This window comes from Oncorhynchus gorbuscha, linkage group LG16, assembly GCF_021184085.1.
Source record: "Oncorhynchus gorbuscha isolate QuinsamMale2020 ecotype Even-year linkage group LG16, OgorEven_v1.0, whole genome shotgun sequence".
NCBI lineage: Eukaryota > Metazoa > Chordata > Actinopteri > Salmoniformes > Salmonidae > Oncorhynchus > Oncorhynchus gorbuscha.
In genome coordinates, this window is record NC_060188.1 from 72359312 (window position 1) to 72379645 (window position 20334).

The window sequence follows — 20334 nt, forward strand, 5'->3', positions numbered from 1 at the left end:
ACAACTTCTTAGGTCACACGCCTGAATCCATATGTTTGTAGTTCAGAAATGTCAGGCTGGCAAATCTACTTAGACACATGGTGGTTGATGCCATAGAATGTCCTGTAACTGTTGATAGATTAATCATGGCTTTTTGAAGTCGTCCCAGTGTGACTTCATTACAAATACAATACATATCATCCGTTTGAGAAGCAACAATTTCTCTTTGAATGCGTTTGCCTCTCTTTCTCCCCTCTCCCTCGTAGTGGAGGGGGCATATGGAAAACAGGATGTTTTCTTTTGAAATGCACACTGCCCCGTGCTCCCCTGTGTGTTTTCTTTTGAAACGCACACAGCCCCGTGCTCCCCTGTGTTTTCTTTTGAAACGCACACAGCCCCGTGCTCCCCTGCGTTTTCTTTTGAAACGCACACAGCCCCGTGCTCCCCTGCGTTTTCTTTTGAAACGCACACAGCCCCGTGCACCCCTGCGTTTTCTTTTGAAACGCCCACAGCCCCGTCCTCCCCTGTTTTCTTTTGAAAAGCACACAGCCCCGTGCTCCCGTGTGTGTTCTTTTGAAACGCACACAGCCCCGTGCTCCCGTGTGTGTTCTTTTGAAACGCACACAGCCCCGTGCTCCCCTGTGTTTTCTTTTGAAACGCACACAGCCCCGTGCTCCCCTGTGTGTTTTCTTTTGAAACGTGCACCCCTGCGTTTTCTTTTGAAACGTGCACCCCTGCGTTTTCTTTTGAAACGTGCACCCCTGCGTTTTCTTTTGAAACGTGCACCCCTGCGTTTTCTTTTGAAACGTGCACCCCTGCGTTTTCTTTTGAAACGTGCACCCCTGCGTTTTCTTTTGAAACGTGCACCCCTGCGTTTTCTTTTGAAACGTGCACCCCTGCGTTTTCTTTTGAAACGTGCACCCCTGCGTTTTCTTTTGAAACGTGCACCCCTGCGTTTTCTTTTGAAACGTGCACCCCTGCGTTTTCTTTTGAAACGCACACAGCCCCGTGCTCCCCTGCCTTTTCTTTCCTGACGTATACCTTTGGGAGCCGGGGGGAATTGAACAGAGCAGCCGATGGGCTTCTTAATTCATCTCTTGTTTTTAGTCCGGGAGCACGGTGCTGAGTGGAAGCAGGTGGCGTGGGCAGGTGCTTCTCCTACAGTAAAGTAGCGCTCAGTCTTCACATGCACAGCGCACGCATGCATGCACACCACACACACACTCAAGCACAGGCATACCCACACCTCAGGCAAGGAGAAAGACACAACAAACCAAAGTTATTACCCTGCAAATAACATCTAGCCCGAGATGATTGTCTGAATCTTGGTCCAGGATTCTCATCCTCTCTCCAGACTGACGTACAGTAGAGACAGACAGGCCCTGTCAATATGAATAGCCTTTTGTTTATTCTCGTCTTGCAAGTGGCCTAATCTTCTGTTTGCTTTATTCATTATGGTCTAAACATCACAAATGAGTCCTGTTGAATGTGTCTGTCTCAGATTTGCTGAATGTAGCATTGTGTTTCGGCTTTCATGGTATGACAAATCCTAATTGGCCATAGAAGCTGCCTTCGGTGGGGAATGCTGAGAATATTGTGTTTCTCTAATTGGGTTTTGCCATAATCTGCCACTACTAGAGATGCTCCGGCAGAAGCCACACTGAAATTGTGAAAAAACTTGTTATCGGCTGCCAAGATGTATTGATTTAATTAATCAAAATAGCTTCCAGCCTTGGGACATGCTCTGTTGTAGCAACCCTCCAGAGAAGGCTGACTGACGAGGACTGGTTGGTTAGTCGATGCTGCAAAACAATTGTTCAATAATAGTGAAGACATCAAACTATGAAATAAAACATTTGGAGTAATGTAGTAACCAAAAAATTATTTCTTTGTGATTCTACGAAGTAGCTACCCTTTGCCTTGATGACAGCTTTGCACATTCTTGGCATTCTCTCAACCAGCTTCATGAGGTAGTCACCTGGAATGCATTTCAATTAACAGCTGTGCCTTGTTAATTTCAGAATTTCTTTCCTTAATGTGTTTGAGCTCAGTTGTGCTGTGACAAGGTATGGGTGGTATACAGAAGATAACCAAATAGGGCTAAAGACCAAGTCCATATTATTGCAAGAACAGCTCAAATGTACAAAAATAAATTAACTTTGAAAGTGCAGTCGCAAAAACCACCAAGCACTATGATGAAACTGGCTCTTATGAGGACCGCCACAGGAAAGGAATACCCAGAGTTACCTCTGCTGCAAAGGATAAGTTTATTAGAGTTAACTGTACCTCAGATTGCAGCCCAAATAAATGCTTCACAGAGTTCAAGTAACACACATCAACATCAACTGTTCAGAGGAGACTGCGTCAATCAGGCCTTCAAGGTCGAATGCTGTAAAGGAGCCACTATTAAAGAACACCAATAATAAGAAGAGACTTGCTTGGGTCAAGAAACATGAGCAATGGACATAAGACTGGTGGAAATCTGTCCTTTGGCCTGATCTCCAAATTCAAGATTTTTGGTTGCCACCGTGTCTTTGTGAGACGCAGAGCAGCTGAACGGATGATCTCTGCATGTGTGGTTCCCACCGTGAAGCATGGAGGAGGAGGTGTTTTGGTGTGGGGGTGCTTTGCTGGTGACACTGTCTGATTTTATTTAGAATTCAAGGCAAACTTGAATTCAACATGGATACCACAGCATCCTGCAGTGATACGCCATCCCATCTGGTTTGGTCTAGTGGGACTAACATTTGTTTTTCAACAGGACAATGACCCACAACACACCTCTAGGCTGTGTAAGATCTATTTGACCATGATGGAGTGTGATTGAGTGCTGCATCAGATGACCTGACCTCCACAATCACCCGACCTCAATCCAATTGAGATGACTACATGATTCCATATGTGTTATTTCATTGTTTTGATGTCTTTACTATTATTATGTAGAAAATAATAAAAAATAAAGAAAAATCCTTGAATGAGTAGGTGTGTCCAAACTTTTAACTGGTGCATGTGGGGTTTAGCGAGAACTAGAGTAAATCACAGTGGAGTTTAGACTGATAATACTAATCTGATGAGATATTATTTCTCTAGTTATCCACTCAACACACAACTATTTCTGTACTCTGTAGGCCTAGTAGAGAGAGCTCTGCACTGCACTATGCTTCCACTCTCAGCCCATACAGTCCAGTACAGTCACACCCACTCTTTCTCTCTGTGTGCTGGGCAGACTCATGACCTGGCCATCCGCTGCATCCAGAAGAACATCAAGAAGAATAAAGGAGTGAAGGGCTGGCCCTGGTGGAAGCTGTTTACCACTGTACGGCCCCTCATTGAGGTGCAGCTCACAGAGGAACAGATCAGAGGAAAATGCGTGAGTATCTCTGTCTGTTCTGGACACGCTAGACTGTTTAGCCACCCAACCTCACACCCACTGCAAATCTGCTTCTCATGTCTAAGGTAAGGGTTTGCATGTTTGAAATGGGTGTTTGCTTACCCACAACCATGAGTCGACTCCGTAGGTCAGCTGGGAGTGGTGAATATCTCTCGTGTTGCATAGGATTCCAACATGGCTACCTCAGCTCTTTCTACGGTCTCTTTCCCATTCTCATAATGTTCCTTTTGCTGTATGTTCTCTTCCAGGAGGAGATCCAGCATCTGAAGGGAAAGCTGGAGAAGACGGAGAAAGAGAGAAATGAAGTGAGATTGAACAGTGATCAACTGGAGAGCAGGGTGAGTCTCCTGGGGCCTTTCTTCTATGTCCTGCATTCTGGAAAAGAGTGTTTGCTGCAGAAGTGGTAGACAGTAGCTCAGTCATACTGGCTTTATTCACCAGAAGCTCTGTCAGGTTATTAGCTCAAACAGTCCACCGTTGTTCATTGATTGACTCCGTCTGTGATAAGAAAAGTAGTCTGAGGATATCACTCTCAGGCTTCGTAGGAAGCCTTTTGATGGTGAGTTTGTCGAGGGCTTCTGTGACTGAAGATAGGCCGGGGCATACGCATTGACTGCTGTGTGTTCCTCCAGATCTCAGAGTTGTCAGCAGAGCTTGCAGACGAGAGGAACGCCGGAGAGTCTGCTTCCCAGCTGCTGGAGACCGAGACGTCTGAGAGACTGAGACTGGAGAAAGACCTGAAGGACCTGCAGGTATAGACGGACACATGCACTCATTCACTCTTGAGAAGTTGTACTTACACTAGTCCATTTTGGTTGTCAGTGAGCCTAAGTAATAGGACATGTAAGATGGAGCATGGAAATAATATTTTGTAGCGGGAATATTGAATATTCTGTCTACCTTAGGCTACGTTTGACTTAATGAAGAAGCAGATGGAGTGTATGGAGATGGAGGTGATGGAGGCTCGTCTCCTCAGAACAGCAGAGCTCAATGAGGACGTGGACGATGATGACGATTCAGGTGAGGTCTGATGCTTATAGACTATCCACACAAAACCCACTGTATGCATGGCAAATATTCGGTTGTAATTATGGTTGGGGAAAGGTAATGCATTTGACTACTTGTAAAAGAGGATACTCACATATTACATAGTAAAGATTACGTTGTAAATTGCATTATGATCATTGTTGTTTTTTCAGAGGCAAACAGACACAGCTTAGAAAGTGGCCCATGGTATTTAATAGTTCCAAGCTGGTAATATGAAGGCTGTTGTGACTCATCACTAGTACAATATCCGAGATTATATACAGTAGGATAATTGGGTCAAAAGTTGCATAATGACATGTTGTCCATGAATTGGCCCGTCTTCTATGGATTTACGGGTGTGGGATTAAAATACCCACTGTCAGACCTTAGTCCTCTCTCTCTCGGTGTCTCTGATCCCCTTCTGCAGTTAGCGAGGCGTCATGCTGTGAGTGTATTGTCCTTGAGTCTCTCTGCCCCCTAAATCAAGGCGCTCGAGTACCCAGCCCCCACATCCTCAAGAATAAAGCCAGAGTTTGAAGGTTTCAGATAAATGAGAAAATAATCTTGTGGATCAGAGCCGGTGGCTCCTGGAAGCTGTCATTATTCTTTAGATATGCAAATGTCTGTTAGAGCCTCTCAAACATCTGATAAATGAACCTGGACACTCTTCTAGTCTCCACTGCTCTAGTGTAGATGAGCTCTGACAGCCACTGCTGTGGGCCCAGGTAAAATGCTCTAGGCCATATATAAGTTCTGCGTCTCCACTAAACCCTTACAGATTCTATCGTCTGTTTTTAATGGTGTCCGGTCAGTTTTCAAATGTATCTACTGGTAGTTGTTGAACTTTGAATGTAATTTTACCTAGAGACGATATCTTGAGGGATATTCTTGTTCCCTTGAAGATTTTTCCACTTATATTGTCAAGTCATGATGAAAAGTTTCTGTCATTGGCAACATTTGTATGTGAGACACACAGCAGCTCTTTCTATATCCTAATGATCCTCCACTGCATTAAGCCTCGTTCAGTCAGCCGGTCCAGCATCAGAGGATCGGTCACTCCAAATGTCACATGGTCTGTCTCGGTCACTCCCTGACCCTATGTACTGTCACTGGTCTGTACCACAGGAGGAGAGTGGCGTCTGAAGTACGAACGAGGCATCCGGGAGACTGAGTTCACCAAGAAGAGACTTCAGCAGGAGTTTGACGACATGCTAGAGACTGAGCAGCAGAGTAAAAGACCTCTGGAGAGGAAGGTATGGCCTGTGACACTCATTCTGGCCTTATCATGTATTACTCTGGTGCGCGTATTCACCGGAGTTATGTTCATATGCATCATAACATTCTTCATACTTGTGGTGTGTGTGTGTGTAGCTGACTGACCTGCAGGCGGACAACGATGAAGTGCAGCGCTCTGTGCAGCAGCTGAAGAAGAAGTGTAGCAGACTGACGGCTGAGCTGCAGGACACCAAGCTGCACCTGGAGGGCCAGCAGAGCCGCAACCACGACCTGGAGAAGAAACAGAGGAAGTATGCACACGCACCCACTCACAATTGCAGATACACGCGCACACGCAGCCGTCATTCAACAGCACTGGTTTTAGAATAATGACTATAGAAATGTTTTTTGTGAAAAGTGAGGAACCTGCTTCTTTTGTCTCCTGAAACGCCCTCACGTACATTAGCAGACCTATCCAGGAGACTAATAAATATTTTTTTCATTTGAACAGAGAATAGACTGGCTGTAATCTGTGTAATTACATTAGCTGAGAAAGTGAGTCAGACTTTTAGCACTTGAGAGGTTTGTGCTGTGGCAGAATGTGATCTCTCCCTTGGGGCTAATTGAAGATGCTCTGTGGGAGTAATCATTTTCAGCTGTGCAAAGCCGAGGACCGCTTCTCTTAGAGAAGAAAAGAGAGAATTAAGGGACCTGACAGTTCAGAACACTTCACAATGCAGTTGAACACTCTTAAGTGTTGCTGCCCCAGACATTTGAATAGAACATTATGGTCATGATTAGAATGCTTTTGTAAATTAACTGTTAACATTTTAAAGCTGAGTGCTTATAATGAGTCTAGAATGGAGGCTGTACTGTTAGTAATAGTCCTCAGTGGGATGAGAGGAGGTGAAATGCTTCCTCTTATTGCAGTGAATTGAGTTCTAAATGATTTAACTCAACAAATGGGCCTGCTTAAATATTTTAACATAGACTGAAAGTGTTGTTGCTTGAGTCATCAAATCTTCTACTTCATTCAGAGCGTCCAACAATCTATTGGATGAAAATGATCTGTAATATTTATACTTTTTCTGTAAGACCAAACTCGGTGGAGAGTGAAGGAGAGGTCTGGATGAAGGCCTGTCAGTAGTGTAACGTGTGTGTTGCAGGTTTGACTTTGAGCAGAGCCAGGCCCAGGACGAAGTGCTGAGAGAGAGGACACAGAGAGAGAAGCTGGGCCGGGAGAGAGACATGATGACAGGGGAGCTGTTAAGTCTGTGCCAGCAGCTGCAGGTACAGTACAACCTGGACACAGATGACAGATCATAATGTAATTGTTCCCCCTGGGGAGTCCATGTCCTCTGAATGTCTGGCCTAGTCCAAGAGTCCTCTGAGTGCACATGTCTCTGTGCTGCCCCCTGCCTGCAGGACAAGGACATGGAGCTGTGTGCCATCCAGCTGAAGGTGGAGCATCTGGAGGCAGAGCTAAAGGACCTGTCGTCCCAGGAGTCCAAGGATGAGTCGTCATTGTCCAAGACCAAGAAGACGTTCCGTGACCTGGAAGCCAAGGTCAAAGACCAGGAGGAGGAGCTGGATGAGCAGGCCGGGACCATCCAGATGCTGGAGCAGGTGAAGGAGGTGAAGAGGGGAAGAATACAGAGCCTATATAGGAGTTGCCTGTCTAGAACGGTCTATTTTTGTGTGTGTGTCAGGCCAAGCTACGTCTGGAGATGGGGATGGTGAGTCTGCGGCAGACCCACTCTAAAGACATCGATGGCAAGGATGAGGAGGTGGAGGAGATCAGGCAGTCCTGCAGTAAGAAGGTAAGAGTGATGTACATATGACTGAGGTATTTTCCACATCAGGCCTATTTGTGATTTGATCACCTATCCATAAATTCCCCACTTTAGAGTAACAACATGCCAACCCATGTCACGTATACAGCAAACAGCTCTGACCGGCACTTCAACAAACACACATTAAATGTGTAGGCATTCATGTGTCAAATTGGGCTACCCTGAATTCAGTCATGGCATGACAACCAGATCTGGTAATGGCTGTCTACTTGACATGTTGTTTGGAACGTTTTGACTACATACGTCTATAATGACACATTTGCAGGGAACTTCTTCTACACAGTCATTTCACATTGACAGTCCAACATATAGTGCCACATGTAGTATGACATTGATCTGGCCCTCTGACTTTAGACCTATGAGGAAAACATGTGGTGTGGTAGATGTTGGTGGGTGACACCGCAGTGATGGTCATCTGTCAGCCTGTCCCAATGAATGTGTAGTTCCTGTCTGGAGTCTACTGACCTTCCTCCTGTTTTATCTTGTCGGTCTGTCCATCCTACAGCTGAAGCAGATGGAGGTCCAGCTGGAGGAGGAGTATGATGACAAGCAGAAAGTCCTGCGTGAGAGGAGAGAGCTGGAGGCCAAGCTGCTGTCTGCCCAGGACCAGGTACACTGTCACTGACCACTGTGTGTGTGCGCGCGTCACACATGGGTTCAAATGTTGTCACATGGGATGGCTATAATGTTTTCCCCCATCGTTTCCTATGACCGAAAAGAGCTTCTGGACATCAGAAAGAACAGCAATCACCTAACCTCGATTTTGGATGAAGAATTTTATTTCAATGACTTGGCCGGACTGGACATACTGCTCACTGGGACCAGGTCCTAATCCCCGATACTCGGAAAATGGAAAATACGGTGATATAGTGGCTGACTTTGCGGCAACCTGATAAAACTACGGAGGCAAGTAAATAAACCGCCTCTACTCTCTGTTCTATTGGTGAATGTACAATCACTGGAAAACAAACTGGACGCGATCCGTTCGAGAGTATCCTATCAATGGGACCTGAAGAACTCCAATATATATGCTTCACAGAGTCGTGGCTGAACAAGGACACGGTTCATATAAATCTAGCTAGTTTTTCTATGCATCGGCAGGACAGAACAGCAGTCTTGTAAACTTCGGGGCAGGTGTGTGTCTCTTTGTTAACCACAGTTGGTGCGCGATCTCTAATATTAAGGAAGTCTCCAGGTTCTGCTCGCCTGAGAATAATTAATGATAAGCTGTAGACCATACTATTTACCAAGAGTTTTCATCTATATTTTTATTCGCTGTCTACTTACCACCACAAACAGATGCTGGCAGTAAGGACATCTATACAGCTTATAGTGGCTGGGGACTTTAATGCAGGGAAACTGACATCCATTTTACCTCATTTCTACCAGCTTGTCACCTGTGCAACTACAGGGGGAAAAAACCTCTAGATCACCTTTACTCCACACACAGAAATGCATACCAAGCTCTCTCCCTCACCCTCCATTTGGCAAATCTGACTATAACTCTATTCTCATGATTCCTGCTTACAAGCAAAAACTTAAACAGGAAGTACCAGTGATGCACTCAATTTGGAAGTCATCCGATGAAGCGCATACTAAGCTACAACACTGTTTTGCTAGCACAGACTGGAATATGTTCCGGGATTCATCCGATAGCATTGAGGAGTTTACTACATCAGTCACCGGCTTAATTAATAAGTGCGTTGATGACTTCGTCCCCACAGTGACCGTATGTACATATCCCAACCAGGAGCCATCGATTACAGGCAACATCTGCACTGAGCTAAAAGATAGAGCTGTTGCTTTCAAGGAGCGGGACACTAACCTGGATGCCTATAAGAAATCGCACTACGTACTCCGACGTAGCAAAGTGTCAATACAGGACGAAGATCAAAACCTACTACACGGGATCTGATGCTCGTAGCATGTGACAGGGCTTGCAAACTATCACGGATTACAAAGGGAAACCCAGCCATGTGTTCCCAGTGACCCGAGTCTACCAGATGAGCTAAATGGCTTCTATGCTTGCTTCGAGGCAAGCAACACTGAACTATACGTGAGATGCTGTTCCGGACGACTGAACTTTTTGGTCCAAAATTTTTTTACCAACCAAAAATATTTTTTCACTATAATTACACCCAAAACACAAATAAACAGATGAGCATGTTTTGTTTTTCTGAAACAAGAAATGTATTACTAGTAATAATTAAAGGGTTGTGTTGCTTCTACAACTGAAAATCAAGGATCAACAAAATGCCTACCCTGCCAAAAAAGGCAGACCGAGCCCCCCCCATTCCCATCGACGGGGCTGTAGTCGAGCAGGTTGAAAGCTTGGTATCCACATCACCAACAAACTATCATGGTCCAAATACACCCTGACAGTCGTGAAGAGGGCCAATCTTCCTGCCATCCAGGACCTCTATACCAGGCGGTGTCAGAGGAAGGCCCAGACTGTGCTCTCTGCTACTGCATGGCAAGCGGTACAAATGCACCAAGTCTGGAATCTACAGGACCCTGAACAGCTTCTACCCCCAAGCCATGAGACTTCTAAACAAGATGGCTATTTAGCTAGTTAAATGGTTACCCAGACTACCTGTGTTGACCCCTTGTGGCACTAACTCTCTTGCACTGATTCTATGCGCACACACTGGACTGTATATACACACACACACACACACACACACACACACACACACACACACACACACACACACACACACACACACACACACACACACTTTGTTGCCTAGTCACTTAACACCTACCTATTTGTACAGTACATAGCTATCTCAATTACCTCGTACCCCTGGACATCGTCTCGATACTGGTACTCCCTGTATATAGACATGTTATTTTCTAGCCATGTTATTTTTATTAGTTATTCACAGTGTATTAATTCTGTCACTTTCAATTTATATGTATTTGTATCTTAACTTTAATTCTGCGTTGTTGGAAATGGACCTGTAAGTAAGCATTTCACTGTTCGTAAACAACCGGTGTAGACTAAGCATGTGACTAATAACGTTTGATTTGAAATGCATTTCAATTTGATTATTTATTTAAATACTTGTTTTCTGTGTATTTGAGTTTTCAAATAATATGGCCTGAATCAGCTACTACTATTGAAATTATTTTCAAATAATTTCCTATAAAAATATTATTTAAAATACCAAAGAGACCTGGGTTCAAATGCATGGGAATATTAAAATATTTGTATTTGAAAATAGTTGTCTATTTAAAAAAAAAAAATATATATATATATATATATATATTTCTTTGAAAGAAATTGAAATGCCCTAAATAGTATTTGAACCCAGGTCTGATGTGCAGTGTGTTTTTTAGCGTGTGTGAATATGTGTGCCCTCCACTTTAACCTTGATGTAGTCTGGGAATAGTGATTATGTTCAACACAACAAGAGCTACCTCTGGATCTTGTATTGGGCTCTGATGGTTTGCATGGAGAACACTGTGAGCTGCACAGTAGTTACTGTTTAGGTGTTCTACTCTAGGTGGGCTGCAGGGACGTGGAGACCGAGAAGAGGCTGAGGAAGGACCTGAAACGCACCAAGGTGCTGCTGGCTGACGCCCAGATCATGCTGGACCACCTGAAGAACAACGCCCTCAGTAAGAGGGAGAACACCCAGCTCAAAAACCAGGTACACCACCCTACATTAAACTACATGGCCCATCTTATTATCATCATGTCGATGCTGTACTTTAGTGACATTCTGACAGCTTTACTACTACAAATAATCATGTCAAAATGTATTGCACTTGCTCTCCTGATCAAGGACACAGTGTTTTCCGATTTCTGAAGATCTTGATTTAGCTTTTCACCTTGACCTTGTAATCCTCTCTTCTTCCTCCTCCTGCTATATCTCCCTTCACAGCTGGAGGAGTCAGAGTTCACGTGTGCAGTGGCGGTAAAGTCTCGCAAGGGCATGGAGATGGAGATCGAGGACCTGCACATCCAGATGGAGGAAGTGGTCAAAGTCAAGATGGCGGTGAGTGAGATCCTTCCGTTGCCACGCTCTCTTTGAGAGGACTCCCAACCATTATAGCTGCCTACTGTGAACTGCACACAGGGTATGGAGTAAGACCACATCAGTGTGCTGTATTTCCATTTCATTTGAAGGGAAATGCCACTCAAAATCTATTTGTGTCTCAGCCAAGTATTTATTGTGTAGAGACAGAGTGGAGGTTCAAATATGTCATCTCTGCAACGCTACAATACCAAATTACCATGTGTAATTACAGCATTTTAGCACTTTTTTGACGACACAACAAAACCAAACCACAGTGTTAGAAACAGCAGGAGAACTGTTGCATTTTTTACTCCCTCTTTTACACACAGCAGACTATTTTAATATTGTGTAAAAACACTGCCATGAATATGTTCACATCTCCCCGCCATCATGGAACATTGAAATGCTAAGTCTTTTTTCTGGAAATGTTGTATTTCTCGGTTATGTGCTAATGAATGAATGAACTTTGTTTATATTTTTGAGTCTTTAATGCGTTCCATAATCGTCTCCCCAGGAGAGTGCTCTCTGTGATTTAGAGGAAATTACCGTCCTCTGGGGAGGGCAGAGAGTCATGACGGCTGTGTAGTTTGAGCTGCTGATTGGTCTGTTTATGGCTATGAAAGGTCTTCTAAATGTGTCTGGTTTGGAAAGGCATACTGAGAGGCTGGGTGTGTAGTGGGCAGTAATATTTATCATGTGTATGATATACAGTATATTATATATATATATATTATTATATATGTATATATATATATATATTATTATATATGTCTATATATATATATATATTATTATATATGTCTATATATATATATATATTATTATATATGTCTATATATATATATATTATTATATATGTCTATATATATATATATATATATTATTATATATGTCTATATATATATATATATATATTATTATATATGTCTATATATATATATATATATATTATTATATATGTCTATATATATATTTATATATTATTATATATGTCTATATATATATATTATATATATATTTATATATTATTATATATGTCTATATATATATTTATATATTATTATATATGTCTATATATATATATTATTATATATGTCTATATATATATATTATTATATATGTCTATATATATATATTATTATATATGTCTATATATATATATTATTATATATGTCTATATATATATATTATTATATATGTCTATATATATATATTATTATATATGTCTATATATATATATTATTATATATGTCTATATATATATATTATTATATATGTCTATATATATATATTATTATATATGTCTATATATATATATTATTATATATGTCTATATATATATATTATTATATATGTCTATATATATATATATATTATATATGTCTATATATATATTATTATATATGTCTATGTATATATATTATTATATATGTCTATGTATATATATTATTATATATGTCTATGTATATATATTATTATATATGTCTATGTATATATATTATTATATATGTCTATGTATATATATTATTATATATGTCTATGTATATATATTATTATATATGTCTATGTATATATATTATTATATATGTCTATGTCTATATATTATTATATATGTCTATGTCTATATATTATTATATATGTCTATGTCTATATATTATTATATATGTCTATGTCTATATATTATTATATATGTCTATGTCTATATATTATTATATATGTCTATGTCTATATATTATTATATATGTCTATGTCTATGTCTGTCTATATATATGTCTATGTCTGTCTATATATATGTCTATGTCTATGTCTGTCTATATATATGTCTATGTCTATGTCTGTCTATATATATGTCTGTGTCTATGTCTGTCTATATATATGTCTGTCTGTCTATATATATATGTCTATGTCTGTCTGTCTATATATATATATGTCTATGTCTGTCTATATATATATGTCTATGTCTATGTCTATATATGTCTATGTCTGTCTATATATATGTCTATGTCTATGTCTATATATGTCTATGTCTGTATATGTCTATGTCTATGTCTATGTCTGTCTATGTCTATGTCTATATATGTCTATGTCTATATATGTCTATGTCTATATATGTCTATGTCTGTCTATGTCTATGTCTATGTCTATATATGTCTATGTCTATATATGTCTATGTCTATATGTCTATGTCTATATATGTCTATATATGTCTATGTCTATATATGTCTATGTCTATATATGTCTATGTCTATATATGTCTATGTCTATATATGTCTATGTCTATGTCTATGTCTATATTTGTCTATGTCTATGTCTATGTCTATATTTGTCTATGTCTATATTTGTCTATGTCTATATATGTCTATGTCTGTCTATGTCTATGTCTGTCTATGTCTATGTCTATGTCTATATTTGTCTATGTCTATATATGTCTATGTCTATATATGTCTATGTCTATATATGTCTATGTCTATATATGTCTATGTCTATATATGTCTATGTCTATATATGTCTATGTCTATGTCTATATATGTCTATGTCTATGTCTATATATGTCTATGTCTATGTCTATATATGTCTATGTCTATGTCTATATATGTCTATGTCTATATATGTCTATGTCTATGTCTATATATGTCTATGTCTATGTCTATGTCTATGTCTATGTCTATGTCTATATATGTCTATGTCTGTCTATGTCTATGTCTATATATGTCTATGTCTATATATGTCTATGTCTATGTCTGTCTATATATATGTCTATGTCTGTCTATATATATGTCTATGTCTGTCTATATATATATATGTCTATGTCTGTCTATATATATATATGTCTATGTCTATATATGTCTATGTCTATATATGTCTATGTCTATATATGTCTATGTCTATGTCTATATATGTCTATATATGTCTATGTCTATGTCTATGTCTATGTCTATATATGTCTATGTCTGTCTATGTCTATGTCTATATATGTCTATGTCTATGTCTATATATGTCTATGTCTATGTCTATATATGTCTATGTCTGTCTATGTCTATGTCTATGTCTATATATGTCTATGTCTGTCTATATATATATATGTCTATGTCTGTCTATATATGTCTATGTCTGTCTATATATGTCTATGTCTGTCTATATATGTCTATGTCTGTCTATATATGTCTATGTCTATGTCTATATATGTCTATGTCTGTCTATGTCTATGTCTATGTCTATGTCTATGTCTATGTCTATGTCTATGTCTATGTCTATGTCTATGTCTATGTCTATGTCTATGTCTATATATGTCTATGTCTATGTCTATATATGTCTATGTCTATATATGTCTATGTCTATATATGTTTACATTTACATTTAAGTCATTTAGCAGACGCTCTTATCCAGAGCGACTTACAAATTGGTGCAATCACCTTATGACATCCAGTGGGACAGTCACTTACAATAGTGCATCTAAAACTTAGGGGGGGTGGGGTGAGAGGGATTACTTAACCTATCCTAGGTATTCCTTAAAGAGGTGGGGTTTCAGGTGTCTCCGGAAGGTGGTGATTGACTCCGCTGTCCTGGCGTCGTGAGGGAGTTTGTTCCACCATTGGGGGGCCAGGGCAGCGAACAGTTTTGACTGGGCTGAGCGGGAGCTGTACTTCCTCAGTGGTAGGGAGGCGAGCAGGCCAGAGGTGGATGAACGCAGTGCCCTTGTTTGGGTGTAGGGCCTGATCAGAGCCTGGAGGTACTGAGGTGCCGTTCCCCTCACAGCTCCGTAGGCAAGCACCATGGTCTTGTAGCGGATGCGAGCTTCAACTGGAAGCCAGTGGAGAGAACGGAGGAGCGGGGTGACGTGAGAGAACTTGGGAAGGTTGAACACCAGACGGGCTGCGGCGTTCTGGATGAGTTGAAGGGGTTTAATGGCACAGGCAGGGAGCCCAGCCAACAGCGAGTTGCAGTAATCCAGACGGGAGATGACAAGTGCCTATAGTGCCTGTCTATATGTCTATGTCTATATATGTCTATGTCTATGTCTATATGTCTGTCTATATATATGTCTATGTCTATGTCTATGTCTGTCTATATATATGTCTGTCTATATATATGTCTGTCTATGTCTATATATGTCTATGTCTATATATGTCTATGTCTATATATGTCTATGTCTGTCTATATATATGTCTATGTCTGTCTATATATATGTCTATGTCTGTCTATGTCTATGTCTATATATGTCTATGTCTATGTCTATATATGTCTATGTCTATGTCTATATATGTCTATGTCTATGTCTATATATGTCTATGTCTATGTCTATATATGTCTATGTCTATGTCTATATATGTCTATGTCTATGTCTATATATGTCTATATGTCTGTCTATATGTCTGTCTATATATATGTCTATGTCTGTCTATGTCTATATGTCTTTCTATGTCTATATGTCTGTCTATGTCTATGTCTGTCTGTCTATGTCTGTCTGTCTATGTCTGTCTGTCTATGTCTGTCTATGTCTGTCTATGTCTATGTCTATGTCTGTGTCTATGTCTATGTCTATGTCTGTCTATGTCTGTCTATGTCTATGTCTATGTCTATCTATGTCTATGTCTGTCTATGTCTATGTCTGTCTATGTCTATATATGTCTATATATGTCTATGTCTATGTCTATATATGTCTATATATGTCTATGTCTATGTCTGTATATGTCTATGTCTATATATGTCTATGTCTATGTCTATGTCTGTCTATATGTCTGTCTATGTCTGTATATGTCTATGTCTATATATGTCTATGTCTATGTCTATGTCTGTCTATATGTCTGTCTATGTCTATATGTCTGTCTATGTCTATATGTCTGTCTATGTCTATATGTATGTCTATGTCTATGTCTGTCTATGTCTATGTCTGTCTATGTCTATGTCTATATATGTCTATATATGTCTATGTCTATATATGTCTATATATGTCTATGTCTATATATGTCTATGTCTATATATGTCTATGTCTATGTCTGTCTATGTCTATGTCTGTCTATGTCTATATATGTCTATATATGTCTATGTCTATGTCTGTGTCTATGTCTATGTCTATGTCTGTCTATGTCTGTCTATGTCTATGTCTGTCTATGTCTGTCTGTCTATGTCTGTCTGTCTATGTCTGTCTATGTCTGTCTATGTCTGTCTATGTCTATGTCTATGTCTATGTCTATGTCTGTCTATGTCTATGTCTGTCTATGTCTATATATGTCTATATATGTCTATGTCTATGTCTATATATGTCTATATATGTCTATGTCTATGTCTGTATATGTCTATGTCTATGTCTGTCTATATGTCTGTCTATGTCTATATGTCTGTCTATGTCTATATGTCTGTCTATGTCTATATGTATGTCTATGTCTATGTCTGTCTATGTCTATGTCTGTCTATGTCTATGTCTGTCTATGTCTATGTCTGTCTATGTCTATATATGTCTATGTCTATATATGTCTATGTCTATGTCTGTCTATGTCTATGTCTGTCTATGTCTATATATGTCTATATATGTCTATGTCTATATATGTCTATGTCTATATATGTCTATGTCTATATATGTCTATGTCTATGTCTATGTCTATATATGTCTATGTCTATGTCTATATATGTCTATGTCTATATATATATATAGCTCAGTTGGTAGAGCATGGCGCTTGTAACGCCAGGGTAGTGGGTTCGATCCCCGGGACCACCCATACGTAGAATGTATGCACACATGACTGTAAGTCGCTTTGGATAAAAGCGTCTGCTAAATGGCTATTATATATATATATATATATATATATATATATATATATATATATATATATATATATATATATATATATATATATATATATATATATATTATTATATATATATATATTATTATATATATATATATTATTATATATATATATATTATTATATATATATATATTATTATATATATATATATTATTATATATATATATATTATTATATATATATTATTATATATATATATATTATATATATATATATATATATATTATTATATATATATTTATTATTATATATATATTATATATATATATATTATATATATATATTATATATATATTATTATATATATATATATTATTATATATATATATATTATTATATGTCTATATATATATTATTATATGTCTATGTATATATATCAGAATCATAAAACACGGGACGAGATGTTAAAAACTGTCCATTGTGCCAATAGATGGAATGCACTCGCATGAGATTTGCCGTGATGTTGACAGAGTGGCATGGGAGGTTTATTTCTTAGACTGGGGTAAGATGTCAATTTTTGGGACACATCCTCAGTAGTGTGCCTTCGAATCAGTGGGTGTTTCGGCCTTTAATCACTAAACACCCTCATCAAAGGTGGCCAGCTAAAGGGTGATCAAGCCTTAGCTTGTGTCCCATGCCCAATTAAGATGTCCCACAGGACTGTGCAGGGCAGGGGCGTCCTCTTCTCTGAGCCAGCCATACAGCTGACCGCATACCTCATATGCCCTCCTCAAGTTGGAGGGATCTGAATTGAGTTCTCAGGTGGGGGTGAGGGGTCATGAAGTTATAGCCCAGCAAGGGTCCTTCCGTTTGATCCAGATCCACTGGCTACCTCTTTCAGCTGCTTGAGAAACTGCTCTGACGGTCTGCCGCAGAGCCTGTCCATGGATTCCAAGTTCTTTCAGCAACCTGATGATGGAAGAAGCCACGAATCCTCTGCATCCCACTTCAACTGGCCAGACTTTTGCATTCCAGCCACGCTGAGTTGCGTCTGCTGCCAACTCTGTGTAACGCAGTTTCTTACGTTCGTAGGCCTCTTCAACAGAGTTTTCCCACGGGACTGTGAGCTCTATGATGTACACAGCCTTTCGTGAAGGGGACCAGAGTACCATGTCTGGCCTAAGGTTGGTAGAAGCAATCTCAGGTGGAAAAATGAGTTGCTGGCCAATATCGACAAGCATCTTCCAGTCCCGGGCCATAGCTAGGTGTCCAGTTTCTGGCTTTGTAGGAGGATACTTGGGCCTTTTCTGTCCCTCCCGGATGAATGTTGTTGTTTTGACGGGATTGCTTGTTTTTGGAGGTAATGAATTGGTTGCACTCCTCTTGGTCTCAAGTGCTGCAGCCAGGCTCTTGAGGACCTGATTGTGCCTCCAGGTGTAGCGGCCTTGTGAGAGGCTGGTCTTGCAACCTGTCATTATATGCCTGAGAGTCGCTGGAGCTGGGCAGAGGGGGCAGGTCGAGTCCTCGCCATACCATTGATGTAGATTTTTTGGTGATGGAAGCACATCATAAACAGCTCTTATGATGAAGCTGATGTTGCTTGCCTCCATTTGCCAAAGCTCACTCCAGTTGATCTTTCTCCTCTCCAGGCCTTCCCACCGCGTCCATTGCCCTTGTTTAGCAAGAGAGACAGCCTTTGCACTTCTTGCAGTCTCCTCCTGTCTGCGCACCTCCTCGACCACCAGCTTCCTGCGTTCAGATGTTGTTGCCTTATGGAACGTTGGTTTGCTTGCTGCCAGGCCAAAGCCTCCTCTTCCATGCTGGATATTCCCCACAATGTCTTGGTGTCTCAGGGCTGATGTTGCTTGCTGCACAGCATTGGATGATGTCCATTTCCGTCCAGTTTGTAGGGGAGGTGCAGCCTTGCTAATGGTCTGGTCTTTGGAGTCCTTCAATGTCATCTGAAGTCTTACTTTAGAGCACTTGTACTCCTCCGTTAGACTTGTAAGAGGTAGTTCAAGGACCCCTTTGCCATAGAGGCCGATGTTACTCAGGCATCGTGGGACACCCAGCCATTTCTTCACGTATGAGGTAATGGTTCGCTCCATCTTCTCCACTGTTGTTATTGGGACCTCATAGACGGTGAGTGGCCACATTATCCGGGGAGAAGTCCAAACTGTAGGCACCAGAGCTTGAGCCTCCCAGGCAGTAGGGTCTTGTTGATGTTCTCAAGACCGTCGGCGATGTCCTGCCTTACTTGCTGCACTTGATCTTTATCCCGGAGGCTTTCGTTGTACCATCTACCCAGGCTCTTGATGGGTTGCTCAGACACCGTTGGTATCGGGTCATCTCCAATGCAGAACCTCACATCTTTAAGCTGTCCCTTGACTATGGAGATGCTTCGAGATTTGCTTGGCTTGATTTTCATCCGTGCCCACTTGATGTTATCCTGCAGTTTTGCAAGTAGCCGCCTGGTGCATGCTGCAGTGGTGGTCAGTGTAGTCATGTCATCCATGTATGCTCGGATAGGTGGGAGACGGAGCCCTTCCTTAGTTCTCTCACCACCGACCACCCATCTCGATGCCCTGATGATGACTTCCATGGCCATAGTGAAGGCCAGAGGAGAAATTGTACAGCCTGCCATTATGCCTACTTCCAAGCGCTGCCATGTTGTTGTGAAGTCAGGTGTTGTGAAACACAATTGCAGGTCTTGGAAATAGGCCTTTACCAGTGTAGTGATGGGTTCTGGTACGTGGAAAATGTTGAAGGATTCCCAGAGGAGTTCATGGGGAACTGAGCCAAAGGCATTGGCCAAGTCGAGGAAGATGACATAGAGGTCTCTCTTGTCCTTCTTAGCTGTTTGGATCTGGTGCCAAATCATACTAGTATGTTCCAGGCAACCAGAGAAACCAGGAATGCCTGCTTTCTGTACAGATGTATCAATGTACTTGTTCCTTTCCAGATAAGTGGACAGCCTCTGTGCTATTATACTGAAAAAAAAAAAAAATATATTATTATATATGTCTATGTATATATATTATTATTATATATGTCTATATATATGTCTATATATATATATATATATATATATATATTA

General features: G+C 40.2%; 1 protein-coding gene across 2 annotated transcripts in view; it reads left to right on the top strand.

Annotated features, from left to right (window-relative positions):
• Positions 1-20334, top strand: part of LOC124000361 (unconventional myosin-XVIIIa-like) — a 117519-nt gene that overhangs the window by 63529 nt on the left and 33656 nt on the right. For both annotated transcript variants that reach the window (XM_046306667.1, XM_046306668.1), the window contains 12 exons: positions 3206-3349; positions 3619-3708; positions 4003-4122; positions 4276-4390; positions 5522-5649; positions 5768-5922; positions 6778-6901; positions 7037-7237; positions 7321-7431; positions 7970-8074; positions 10974-11120; positions 11355-11468. In XM_046306667.1, coding sequence (XP_046162623.1) covers positions 3206-3349; positions 3619-3708; positions 4003-4122; positions 4276-4390; positions 5522-5649; positions 5768-5922; positions 6778-6901; positions 7037-7237; positions 7321-7431; positions 7970-8074; positions 10974-11120; positions 11355-11468 — 1554 coding nt within the window. The remainder of the gene's footprint in view (positions 1-3205; positions 3350-3618; positions 3709-4002; positions 4123-4275; positions 4391-5521; positions 5650-5767; positions 5923-6777; positions 6902-7036; positions 7238-7320; positions 7432-7969; positions 8075-10973; positions 11121-11354; positions 11469-20334) is intronic.